Source organism: Pelodiscus sinensis, chromosome 4, assembly GCF_052426305.1.
Source record: "Pelodiscus sinensis isolate ZL-2025 chromosome 4, ASM5242630v1, whole genome shotgun sequence".
Taxonomy (NCBI): Eukaryota; Metazoa; Chordata; order Testudines; family Trionychidae; genus Pelodiscus; species Pelodiscus sinensis.
The window spans coordinates 58,322,935-58,336,902 of NC_143055.1; the positions used below are offsets into that span (position 1 = coordinate 58,322,935).

Here is a 13,968-nt window from a genome sequence, read left to right on the forward strand (position 1 = left end):
TAGGCGAAGCATTAGTACCGGAGCATAAGTTTGTGGGATTTATGTTTCTAAATATAAATCCATTTTGTGAAAGTGGATAAGTTAGGTAATTATCTATTCAGTTTTTGTGCTGCCATTGATGGCTTGTCTGTGGTTCACTCTATCCATTAATCCTCTGTGTGTGTGTGTGGCAGGAGAGAGGGGGGATGAAAGCCGCACAAATGCATCAAGAACATTATGCCTGAACACACTACTGGACTGATGCCAGCACGGTGCAGAAGTAAAGATATCAGTACCATAGGACCCCTTCCTAAATACCCACCCACCCAGCCACCGTTCCTTGGATTAAGATCCCCCTCTGTTCCCCCGCCCCCACACACCACCTTGACATTTCAGATTTAAATAGCTGAAAACATGACATTTACAAGTTTTAAAACCCCATGATTGTGAAATTGATGAAAATGGACCTTGAATTTGGTAAGGCCTTCATAATAAGAATTGTGTTTCTCAGCACACAATAGGCCCTTTATTTATTGGAAAATAGGCCCTTTATTTATTTCTTTGGTTTGTGGATGAACAGACATTTCAAATTAATTTCTTGCTATTACTTCTTTGGAAGTTCCTGTATGGTAATTCTCTTCTGCAATATAAATTAAGTCTAATCCAAGTATAAAAATGAAGTATTATGCTCTTTCTTATATGCAAAAACTAGCTTTGTATCTATTTTTTCTTATTTCTCAAATATAGTACAGGCAGTCCCCAGGTTACATACAAGATAGGGACTGTAGGTTTGTTCTTAAGTTGAATTTGTATGTAAGTCGGAACTGGTACATATTGTAGGGGAAACTCTAGCCAAACATTTCTCCAGAGCTCAGTTTTATTCTCCCACACCTCACTTCCCTCAGTCCTTTATTCTCAAGCTGAGGTGTCTGCTGAGAAAAGCCGCTCCGCGTCTCCCTGGTCTTCTGGGGGCGGGGGGTGTGCTAGCTTTGCGTCTCCCTGGTCTGCTGGGGGGAAGCAGCTAGTGCGGGGTTGCCTCACCCTGTTTGTAAGTAGGGATCCGATGTAAGTCGGATCCATGTAACCTGGGGACTGCCTGTATATTGTTCCTGTTCTCCTGTGGTCTGGTTCTGAGTTCCCATTGACTCAATGGGAACTGAAAATATTCAGATCCATACAGATTCTGAGCTAAACTGTGGTATTCAAAATACATGCCTTACTAGGCTAGTTTTAAATGAGTTTGGTGTGTAAAGATTTAATACTGTCTACTGAGTGCTAACAAACTTCATGCTTGAAACTAAGCTTGATCAGCCTTCACTAAGTGATATTATTATAGCAAGAGGACATGTGCTTGAAAGGTCAAGGATCACAGTACAGTATTTCTCATGCCTTTTTATACATTGTTTCTATTATGAGAAATTGGCGAACAACTATAAGAATAAAGTGCTAATGTAATGTACAGCCTCTTTTCAGATTAAAAGAAAATTAGAGAGAAATGTGTTCATGCACGTGTTTGATGTTGAAATGTTCATGCTGGGCTTAAAGCCATTCACATCCTCTTGCATGACCACCTGCGGTACCAGATTTAATTTGTTAATCAGGAGTAAACCCCAAAGGCTGCCATGACGCAATTAAAATTTAATATGCACGTGGAATTTCTGATGCATACCAGGTTTAGAAACAGCCTTGATTTTAAAAATAGACATTTCACATCTCTGGGAGTTGATAGTATGATATTATGAGAACTGAAAGACGTTCCCAAGAGTAACTGGAGTTTATGCAATATTTATTTCTGCATTTCTTTTCAATGGTTTTATAGCATTTTGATGCAGAGTTGTATAGAACATTAGTTTCTTAATGTGCTAGGTCCTGTCCTTCACTGAATCTGGGATTGTCTCAGCAAAGTAACTTATCTAAGCAAACTTATTTGGCTTTGAAATAATGGCTGAGAAGTAATCCTGAAGGGAAGAAATAGTAATTGACTCAACTCTCCACACAGTAAGTTTTGGAAACCTAGCCCTTGAAGAGTTCCAAATAAGATACTTAGATGTAGTAGTTTTTACATTTTGCATTGCCATCTGGAAGGTACTGAACTGGACCGATTTTGTTTTGCTTGAGTATCTCAACTAATTAGTTTTTGGAGCTATCTGTGTGCATATGGAAAATAGAATTATCCCCCTAGTTGTGTAGTTAATAACTATATCAAAGACTGTAGCTAATTTCTAGCAGACTTATAGGTGTATTAGGTAACAAATGCAGGGCTGCTAAGTCTCCAGTTTTTTAATGGTCTGCCCAGTCAAAAAGGGACCCTCACAGTTCTGATTGGCACCACGCACCAGCCTGGTAAGCACTGTTATGGGGCTAAAGGCTAAGGCAGGCTCACTACCTGCCCTGGCTCCACGCTGCTCCCAGAAGCAGGACCGGATCCCTGCATCCCTTAGATGCTGGGTCAGCTAGGAACTGAGAACCTCTATGCCCCACCTTGCCTGCTGTCTCCATAGCTCCCATTGGCCATGATCTATGACCAATGGGAGGTAGAGGGGGACAGTGCCTGCAGGTACAAGGGCAATGCATGGAGCATCCAGGCTTCTCTGGCTGGCATGAACCTAGAAGCCACAGTTAATCCGGTGGCCACTTCCTGGGAGCCATGATGGGAGTGTTGGAAACCCCCTTTCCCCCATACACACACACCTCAACTCCCTTCTCCAGCCTGGCAACTGTTTCCACATCTAAACTTCCTCAAGAAGCCTACATCCTCCACCCATTATCACCAGAAACCCTGACCCACCTCATGTGCCTTCTTGCACTCCAAACCTCTCATCTCTATCCCAGAGCCTGTAGCCAAAACCCCTACCTCCTCCTTTTCTGCCCCCCTACCCCTCCCAAAGTCTGCCACCCCTCCTGCACCACACTGTCCCACCCAGAGCCCAAAGCCCATTTACCAATTTTTAAAATCTACTTTGTGTCATAGATCTAAAACCTAAAATTGCTTAATCTTACCACTCTTTCTAACAGAGAGAAAGTCAACTCTGCCTCTACCCACAATACCTAGCCCCTGATATTTGAGGAGCTCAGCTCTCCAGACCAAAGATTGCTCTCAGTTGTACCAGCAAAACTGAGGACAGAATTTGGGCCTATTTTCCCTGTTAATATGACTGCATTGGGTACTGTCAGCATTAACTCTGGGGACATTCAGCACCCTGCACAATGAGGTTCAATATTGGTAATTTCTTCCTTTATTGGTTCTACTAATCTTGGATCTTGTTCCCATTCAAATCACAGGCAAAACTCTGACTAATTTCAGTGTTGAATGATCAAGACCAAACACAGAGTCTATGGGATCATTACAAGCACAGCATTTTGTATGTGTTACACAGATCTCAATTACTGCCAGTACAAGAATCCATGGATTTTCTGTGCTGCTTCTCCATCTATTTGGCAATGGCATCAAGAAAATTAATCTTTCCTATAACTTCTCTATGTCACATTTATTCTGCTCACTGTGTATGATGTTCCCCTCTTGGGAAAGTGGAATTGTATGGAAGATCATTTGTTTTCTTTAGAAAAAATATAAATTGGCAGATTGGTGTGTTATAGAATATGAATTCAGACTACCTGTGAAAGTTTAATTCACTCCCCTTGTGTCTTGTATGTATTAATTACAATAATATCTTTAATTACATCATAGCATTTTTTTTTTCAGAGATTCCCCTACTCAGAATGGAGGGTGCTCGGTCAATGATCAGCTATTTAATATTTTGTTTTCTCAGAATTTGCTCAAAATGTAGCACAGTGTTCGCTCCCTCTCCTACCAGCCTGCTTGCCAGGAAGTCTAGTTCTTGTGAATTCTGAATGCAAATCAGCACTGGCTAAGGAGCTCACTTCTGGTGTCAGACTCCAGCCTATTCCAGCCTGCAGCAGACTGGACCTGCAATTACATGCTGAGCTTGTACAAAGTGGTTTTTCAAGAGCCAGTAATTTGGACAGATTTTCATAAGTAAAGCAAAAGTCAAGTCCTTGACACAGAAATTATCCTGCTGCCAAATTTCAAGATTCAGCTCCAAAGCCCAGGATATAAGCACATTCTTGTCAAAGAAAAGACCAACGTTTTTCAGTATGGGCAAAACAATGTATTTCTCCCAAGACTTGCTCTTGGAAGTGGCTGAACCATTTTGGCTGAAAGTTTTGGAAAACAAACTGTAGGAGACATTAGCACTGAGAATTCCATGCCAAACTGGCACAGTTCATACATTTACAGCATTCTGCAATCTTCAATGGGTCATAGACAAATTTTGTGAGCAGAGATCAGCAGAAGAAATGGATTTTATTTTTTTCCTCCTGTTTTTATTCAAACTTCCTCCTTTCTTTCTGCTTCTGAAATTGATAGCGCTAGATCACAAACATTAGCTCCTTGGTCAAAAAGAGGAAACAACTTCAAAAATCAACAAGAGAAAGGCATCTAGAAAACTAAGTACAAAATTTAATCTTTTAAATAATCTATTATCAGTTTCTGTTGGTAGGAACAGTTAATGGGCAGCATGTACGTAAATCAAATAAAATTAGAATAAAAACCCCTCACCTACTGTTCTGAGCCAAATAATTTCTGCATTTCCGCATCTCTGCATGTGTTTTGAGATTTAATATTTCCTTATGAACATTGAAAGTATGGGAATAGCAGGAGAAAATGCTTTTCTAAATGTTTGAATTCATGTAATTATATTAACAGAAGTAGAGCACAATCTTGAGAATTATAACAGTGCAAATGGCTTGTTACTGCATTGGTATTTTCATTGTAAAGCTGATTTTCAGTTATAATTTAACAGTATGGTTCTTGCTGACATGCTGAAAAATGTGAATAAAACATTTGTCCCAAGAACATCTGTGTTAGTAAATTTACTTTTGCATTAAATACATTGGATTTTATAAATGTATAGAAGGATAGAAGAGAACAAATTGGTTTGTTTGGAGCTCTACTATGTCCAGCAATTATTACTAATACCCATAGCCCTCAGCTTGTTAAAAATGTTCCTTGCCTCATTGAAGTGAATAGCCAGTATCCTATTGACTTCTACAATGCCAGGAATTCATCTCTTATCATCAATAATCTGCCCCACTTTCTTTTATCTGAACTTTGCTTTCATGCTTTGCTTGTCATTCTTTTTAGTTTGCAGTGTGGTTGTAAATGTGTTCGTCCCAAACAGACAATGCAGGAGAGGTGATACTTTATACTGGACCAACTTCTTTTGGTGAAAGAAACAAACTTTTTTGGCTAATACAGAACTCTCCTTTTCACACTTCCCTACATTGTATAATCTTCTGGACAAAGAACACCAATCACTGTAGCTTTTGTAAATTACCATTTGTGGCTGAGGACTTCTTGATGCCAACTACTAGCAGTGCATTAGAGTTACAGGAATCCCCTGGGTCTGGAGTTTACATTCTAATTCATTAAAAGAGCGACACATAAAGTCTCTGATGAAAGCCTATACCATACTGGTCATCTTATTCATTGGGAGACGTATGTATGGGTGGTATTTAAGGATTTCTGTATGTATGTACAAAATGAACTTCCTAGAATGGTCCCACGAGACAGGAGGAAGAAATGTTTAGCTTTCTGGCCACATGAAAATGAAGTATTGTAAACTTTACGTTAGAGGCACATTTACACACTGAATCAAATGCTAATGGAGGGATGTGAAAACAACATGGAAAAAGTACACAGGAAAAAAATGAGCCGTGCAGAATGATATCCTGTTCACAAACTAAAACAATGGCTTGAGGGACTATATTTAGGTGGTACAGCGGAACCTCCAGTAATTACTTCAGTCTGGGAAGACAAGTTGCCAGCAGACTTGAACTCAAAAGACAGGTCTCTACTAAACTGGTTGAGAATGTGGAGTAAGCTGTCTTGTAGAAAATAGGGTAATGCCTTATTAATTTAGTCTCTAGCAAGAATATGATGTTGTTTTATATGTAACCATTTGTTTCCAATATTCTCATTCTTGATCACCTGGATTTCCCTTCTTTGATAATAAATGTATCATTTTTCACTATACCTAAGTGTTGTTTGTTCAGTAAAGTGGTGATCCTAAGTGTACACAGTTCCTTTGGACTTAGCAGAACTAAGAGTTTGGTGAGTGCTCAGTGGACCAGGGATTGAGCACTCTAGAGGACACTTGGAGGACTGAAGGGTTGGGGTATGTCTAGCACTACCGCTGCAGACAGAGCAAGGCCTCAGAGGCCTAGGAAGCAATGCTTATGTTGCCAGAACCTACTGATTTCAGGGTATGTCTACACTAGCCCCCTAGGTTTGATCTAGGGAGGCTAATGAGGGAGACCGAAATTGCAAATGAAACGTGGGATTTAAATATCCCGCGCTTCATTAGCATGTTCCCAGCTGGTCGCCAGTTTAGAAATTGACTAGCCTGAAATAACTGCCTGCATCTACATGCAGCGGTGAAACAGGATTCCGAATTAAAGCCCTAAATCGAATTAGCTGTTATTCCTCCTGCAATGAAGTTTATCAGCTAATTAGATTTAGGGCTTTAATTCGGAATCCCATTTCACTGCTGCGTGTAGACACGGGCAGTTACTTCGGGCTAGTCAATTTCTAAAATGTGGACTGGCTGGGAACATGCTAATGAAGTGCGGGATATTTAAATCCCACACTTCATTTGCAATTTCGGTCTCCCTCATTAGCCTCCCCTAGATCGAACTAGGGGGCTAGTGTAGACATTCCCTCAGGGAACTAATCCACAGCAGGCACAGACAAGAGTGCCTCTCTCTAAGGGTACATAGCAATGAGATGCTACATAACTTTGGGTGCCTCCAGGAAACATTGCCACAAGCACATTTTGTAATTCATTGTAAACTATTATGAATACTTCAAAGGCCTAGTATATTTGGCTATTAATAACAAAAATATATAAGTAGTTGTACGTGAATTACCCTTAGACTTTTGTGAATGGAATGTTGTGCCATATTATCACTGGTACGATAATCTTTATGTCTGCAATAAGACCTCACCTGTGACCTACACTGCATGACATAAATTTTTCATGAGCATAATTGTCTTCATACTTGCTGAATAGAGGCAAATAAGGATGTAGATTGATGAATGTTTAAATAGGCACAAGGAAAAATTAACTGAATATAAATACATACATTTGTAAAATACTTCAGGGATTATGAGGTACTCAGGTGTTACTGGAATTGGTGCCATATAAAATAGGTTGATTCTGATTCACCTTTTTGATAGAGCCTATTAAAGTCAACAGTAACTAATCAGTGACTTCTCTTTGACTCTCCATCTGCTGTGCTTACCTTTAGGTAGAACAATCAGGAAGAAGGAATAAGAGTAGGTTGCATCAGTGGTACATGTAGAAGATCTTTAAACTATCTTTGTCACAATACATGATTTTAAAAGCAGGATGAAAAATTGGGATTTGTTTTTTCGAATGTCTTAGAAACTCTTTCCTTGAGAAATACCAGCAGGGTGACTTCTCCAAATATTAATACAATTGCAATATTGTAACTAGGTTTTTAAAAATGTATTAAGGTAATATCACCTGAAAAAGACTTGATACAAACAGGAAAACAGATTTAAGTTTCAGAAGTAGGAAAGTTTGGTGATATTTTAAAGAAAAGCAATAGAGGTAAATGTGAAAAGTAAATGTGAGTTTTAAATGGCACCATGTTACTCATCATACTATTTATGCTAATTATTCAAGAGAGATGATTATAATGAGACATGAGTTCTGGAGCTCTGTGATTAGGAGAACCCAAGTAAATGACTTAATAGAAATAGAATTTTTATACGAACTGAACTCAATAAAATATTTTTTTTAAAGGCACATCTCAGAACTGAATAGTTTCATCTCTAAAAAAAAGTCTTATATTTGATACATGAAAATAAAGTTTGTTTTAATAGAAATTAGAGTGTTCCCCTGAGACTGGCTGTTAAAAAAATACAGAGACACACGAAGGAAGAAAGAACAAACGAAGAAAGAGAAATAAATATTTTTCATATTTATTTTGCAGGAAATATATTTGTTGTAAGCCTGGCCATTGCAGACTTGGTAGTGGCGATCTACCCATACCCGCTGGTCCTGACATCTGTTTTTCATAATGGATGGAATCTGGGCTACCTCCACTGCCAAATAAGCGGTTTTCTGATGGGCCTAAGTGTCATTGGATCAATATTCAACATTACAGGCATTGCTATCAATCGATATTGCTACATCTGCCACAGCCTCAAGTATGACAAGCTTTATAGTGACAAGAATTCTCTGTGCTACGTCATTCTCATCTGGATCCTGACGTTTGTTGCTATTGTTCCCAATCTGTTTGTTGGATCTCTACAATATGATCCACGGATTTACTCGTGCACATTTGCACAATCTGTGAGCTCACCGTATACAATAGCAGTAGTGTTTTTCCATTTCATGCTTCCCATAGCCATAGTTACTTTCTGCTACTTGAGAATATGGATCCTTGTTATTCAGGTACGGCGAAGGGTTAAACCTGACAACAAGCCCAGGCTGAAACCACATGATTTTAGAAACTTTGTCACCATGTTTGTGGTGTTTGTACTGTTTGCAGTCTGCTGGGCTCCTTTGAACTTTATAGGCCTGGCTGTGGCTGTCGATCCAGACAAAATAATCCCCAGGATTCCAGAGTGGTTGTTTGTGTCCAGTTACTACATGGCATATTTCAACAGCTGCCTTAATGCTATCATATATGGACTCCTGAATCAGAATTTCAGAAGAGAATACAAAAGAATTATTGTCACCATTTGTACAGCTAAGGTTTTCTTTCAGGATAGTTCCAATGATGCAGCAGATAGGATGAAAACCAAACCGTCGCCACTCATTACGAACAACAATCAAGTGAAGGTGGACTCTGTGTGAAAATGGGACCCTTACCATTGCAACTCTGCAACAAACACCAGAACTGTTTTATTAGCCACACAGTTGAAGTGCTGTAGTGAAATGCTAGTCCTACATGAAAGGTACTTGGACAGTGTTCTATGTACAGTATTTGTGAGCCAAAGTAACACAGCCTTGACATGAAGAACCTCCTATAGTACAATAACATATCTTTCAAATAACCCACTTATATGCTTAAGGTATTACAGGGTAGCAGAAAGAATTTTAATGTTCTGTTTAATATAGATAATATGTGAAACTGGATTGGATCTGAACTGCCGTATTAGCTTGACTGTTTGGAAAAGCCTCATCAATTCCCAGCTAGTACTCCTAAATGGTAAGGCATATTACGGTACGGATCCTGACACCCCTAAAAGCTTTCATTAAAAGAAAAATGGGACCTATTCATTCCAGTGTGAGGGAATGTGAAAAGGGAAGGGAGAATACTTGAAATTCTTCACTAAGAATCTCAGTCTATATATTTATTTAAGTTTCTATGGTAGTTATAACTTTGTGACAAGTAAGCCTCCCCACTTCTTTTAAGTAACTACACAGCCCTTGTTGAGTTCTCTTTAAAATGTTTTTTAAAGGAGAAATTTGCCTGTCCGAGTATCTCAAAAACTACAAGGGTACACAGAACCACTAGGGGCATGCTGGGGCAGGGTGGCAGGAGCACACATGGATTCATCAGGAGATTAAAGCACATCCAAGGAATGGGAACTCCAAACTTCCCTAATGTCCAAGAGAAATACAAATGGGAGAAGCCTGGAAGCCACCCAAGAGGAGAGAATGGTGAGATACTCTCCGAAGATAGCAGAGAGAAATGCCTGTTGCTCCTCTGTGACAAGGGTGGTCTAGGGAATTGCCACGCACTAGACTTCTCCTCAGGAAACTAAATACACTAACGAGGGGCATCTGAGAGGAACGAGTTTGTATTAATCTTATCAAATTTACTTACTGCTTCCCAGAATGAGTGGGTGACCTGTTCTGACCCTTGGAAGTCCCTACAGCCCTGTCTAGAAAAGCTTTTAAAAATGTTGGCAATTATGAATGAGGTGTAATGAAAGTGTTATAAATGCCTAAAGAGATTAATAGACCAGAATATTAGAGAATCATAGAATCATAGAATAATAGGACTGGAAGGGACCTCAAGAGGTCATCGAGTCCAGCCCCCCGCCCTCAAGGCAGGACCAAGCTCTGTCTACACCATCCCTGACAGATGTCTATCTAACCTGTTCTTAAATATCTCCAGAGAGGGAGATTCCACCACATCCCTTGGCAATTTATTCCAATATTTGACCACCCTGACAGTTAGGAATTTTTTCCTAATGTCCAATCTAAACCTCCCCTGCTGCACTTTAAGCCCATTACTCCTTGTCCTGTTCTCAGAAACCAAGAGGAACAAATTTTCTCCTTCCTCCTTGTGACACCCTTTTAGATATTTGAAAACCACTATAATGTCCCCCCTTAATCTTCTTTTTTCCAAACTAAACAAGCCCAGTTCATGAAGCCTGGCTTCATAGGTCATGTTCTCTAAACCTTTAATCATTCTTGTCGCTCTTCTCTGTACCCTTTCCAATTTCTCCACATCTTTCTTGAAATGTGGTGCCCAGAACTGGACACAGTACTCCAGCTGAGGCCTAACTAGTGCAGAGTAGAGCGGCAGAATGACTTCACGAGTTTTGCTTACAACACACCTGTTGATACAACCTAGAATCATATTTGCTTTTTTTGCAACAGCATCACACTGTTGACTCATATTCAACTTATGGTCCACTATGACCCCTAGATCCCTTTCCGCCATGCTCCTTCCTAGACAGTCGCTTCCCATCTTGTATGTATGGAACTGATTGTTGAGTTCCATACATACAAGAGAAGAGAAAAGAGAAGGCATCACCACCTTCTGATAGGACAGAGGAGTACATGGTTCCCAGTATTGGATCAGCAAGTTCTATGCACAGGCAAGAGATGAAGAGGATGGGGAAGGCCCTGGCCTTTATTTACAGTGAACTCCTTTGATGAAAACAAGTTTATTAGAATAAGTTTCAGCTGTTTCAGTTAATGGGCTGAGTTCCTTTCAAACTCTATGCAAGAACTGTTCTCTCACTAATCTCACCATCATTAAAAGGAATGACCCACCAAATTAGATCTATAAAGGTTGCAGCTATCATGGCTATCTAATTGTTAGCTTTCTTATCCTGGCATATACTGAATTTAGTTCCCATGATAACTGATGCTTGAGCATTTCTAAAACTGTTCCAGCCATCTCTGTAGGACAAAGAGGGTTTGAATAGCTGATCAGAGCATTATTAGTATATGTTAACTATACAAAATATAGTGGAAAATATTTGATTTTCAACAGTTTAGATGTCTGAAAACATTAAATACTCACTGTAGTCTATATAATTCCTTAACTATAGACAACCTTAAAAGCCTCTTATCTCATGGGGCATTTATTATTGTACACTTGACAATAGAAATTGTGTGCTAAAGAGAACATATTCATACATACTTGAAACCACACTAACATTTTGGCAACTGAACAGTTTACCTTTAAAATGGGTGCTTCATGCTGTCCTTCACTCACTTAGGCTTATAATGAACCTAACTAACGGTCATAAAACACTTTCTAGATGAACATGCCAGTCAATGCATTATCAAGATGCTTGACTCATCTTTGTTTACATTCAAATCTGTGTTGGCAGTCAAAACCATTGTATAAATAACCTGTTCTCTTCTTTTGTGGTATCATCATATGATATTATATGATTAACAGTATAAATTATATTACAGCTTCTTTTTATGATTTCATCCTTAGAGGATGCTTAGCTGTGTAATGGCATTGCTTATTGTGTATAATTGTATCACAATTATGAGGGAGGCAAGAGCACCCTATGTTAGTCATATTAGAAATACACTATTTAAATTATTACAAAAAGTCTTGCCTTATTTAAAACAAATATTTTCACGTTAAAAAATACAATATTTTATAATGAATCTGGTAAAGCAGCATAAAGGTAGTTTCAGTAGCCTAATCATCAATGAATTTAGTACTGTCAAAGGTTTTTTTCACTTGCCTGTTTCATACTGAAAGCTTACATATTCATCACTTCTACATGTGTATGAGCCTTGAAATATCCATTACTGTGGGTTATCTGAGGAATTAAAATATATTTTTGATTATAATAAAAACTAATTTGCTGTATATAATAAACCATAGATTATACCAAAGGTCTATATTTTGGTGAACAGGCCTGTAGTTAAAATTGAGAGCATTTTTCAGATCTGATATTTTGAAATATTTGTATGAATTCTAAAACCACAGAAATTGTGTATGTTGGTAATGATATGAGCTGCTAAATATAGCAATAATTTTAAAGACTAATCTCTTGTTCTTTTTGCTGTATTGTTGGTTATAGGTATTTCTTTGCCCCCAAATTAACATAGATGAGCAGCTGGCTGGAACTTTTAGGAAATTACTTCTTGACCACTTCAAATGTTTCCACTTATTTTTTTTTGACTATTTCATAGTATGCTCTTTAAAAAAGGTTTCCAAAATCACTCTGAACCAGCAGCACTTCCAAATGCAAAATGATTGCAAATGAAAACCAAAGTATCAATGTTTAGTTCCCTATAATGATTTATGACCTGATTCTGTGAGTGCTTCCAAGATGCTGAGCAGCCTCTGCTGGAAGTTTCTCAGCACTTCACAGAATTGGGCCCTCTATAATCAATAAATAATGCATAGAACCCATAGCATGCATCTGTAAGATAGAACTAAGCTATAGCAATTGTGGGTTTACCCAGTCTTGCAATTGAACTGTACAAATGGATGAACACTAAGGTTCCATCTACCCTGTTTGTTTTTTACGGAAGAGGAAATGCAAATGAAGTGCTCATTATTAAATCTCGTGCTGTCATTTGCATATTCTCTTCTGATCCTTTTTGTGGAAGAGGTTTTTGCGAAAAAAAACGCAGTGTACACAGGCCATTTTTCGGAAGAAACCCCTTTTGCGCAAGATCCTGTAAGCCTCATTTTTTGAGGAATAAGGGATCTTGAGCAAAAGGGTTTTTTTCTGAAGAATGGCCCCATCTAAGCTGCAGGTTTTTTTCGCAATAACCTCTTCCTCAAAAAGGATCAAAAGAGAATATGCAAATGACAGTGCAAGATTTGCTAATGAGTGCTTCATCTGCATTGCCTCTTCTGCAAAAAACAAACAATGTAAACGGAGCCTAAGATAAGTTATTTTTACCTTAAAGGTATTGAAATTCACACCCCTGTGTAGAAGAACAGCACAGAGCTGCTACACTATTTTATTCCAGTGAAGCTGATTTTGGAGACTTAAGTGATGCATAGGCCCTGTGACTAGGTATACATTTCACTCTTTAAGGCCCCAGTCCTGCAATTTGTCACATGTAGATAGAGCCTCTGTGAAGCCAATGGACCCCCTCAGGCATGAGCAGAGATTTAACCATCTGGAACACATTGTAGGATCAAGTGCTAAATCAATCTCAATTTATCCTATGAAAATTCCTTTTTACTATATGATCCTGGATGTGCTAACAATCTGAGTTTGTCACTGTGGCTCACCACAGCCTGAATAGCACTATTGCAGTGTGGTACAGTAATTTTTTAGGGGGATGATTTTCATTGCAAGCTTTATATAACCCAAACGTATAGCACAATTTCCTTCTGACTAGCACAGAAAATAACACATCAATATTAGTTGATGATGATAATATTTAAACAGTGAATGTTTGCAGCAATGTACATTAATTTTGAATAGTTTACTTATAGTGTGCGTCACAATATTTCTCTCTCTCCCCTCTGCTACTAGTGGAATAACATGGGAAACCAGTATTATGTTATTTTATATGGACATGAGAGCAACAACAAACCTGTTATTTGGCTTTTCTTTATGTTATGTTTCAGAAGATTGTCATCTTTCAATGCTCCATAATAATTTATTCTACTGTAATCTGTGTAGCAACAAATACCCAGTCCTACCATGGCTACTCTGTACTGCACCTTTATATTGCTTTTTGAACTATTTTTCCAATG

General features: G+C 38.6%; 1 protein-coding gene across 1 annotated transcript; it reads left to right on the forward strand.

The window, feature by feature from the left end:
• The first annotated feature begins 8,021 nt into the window (after positions 1 to 8,021).
• MTNR1A (melatonin receptor 1A) lies at positions 8,022 to 10,353 on the forward strand. The gene has a single exon (XM_006128505.5). It carries the CDS (start codon positions 8,154 to 8,156, stop codon positions 8,886 to 8,888), a length of 735 nt encoding a protein of 244 aa, XP_006128567.3. The 5' UTR covers positions 8,022 to 8,153; the 3' UTR covers positions 8,889 to 10,353.
• Positions 10,354 to 13,968: the final 3,615 nt, after the last annotated feature.

Excerpts from the sequence above, each read along its gene's own strand:
- MTNR1A (XM_006128505.5), top strand. The coding sequence starts at position 8,154 with ATGGGCCTAAGTGTCATTGGATCAATATTCAACATTACAGGCATTGCT.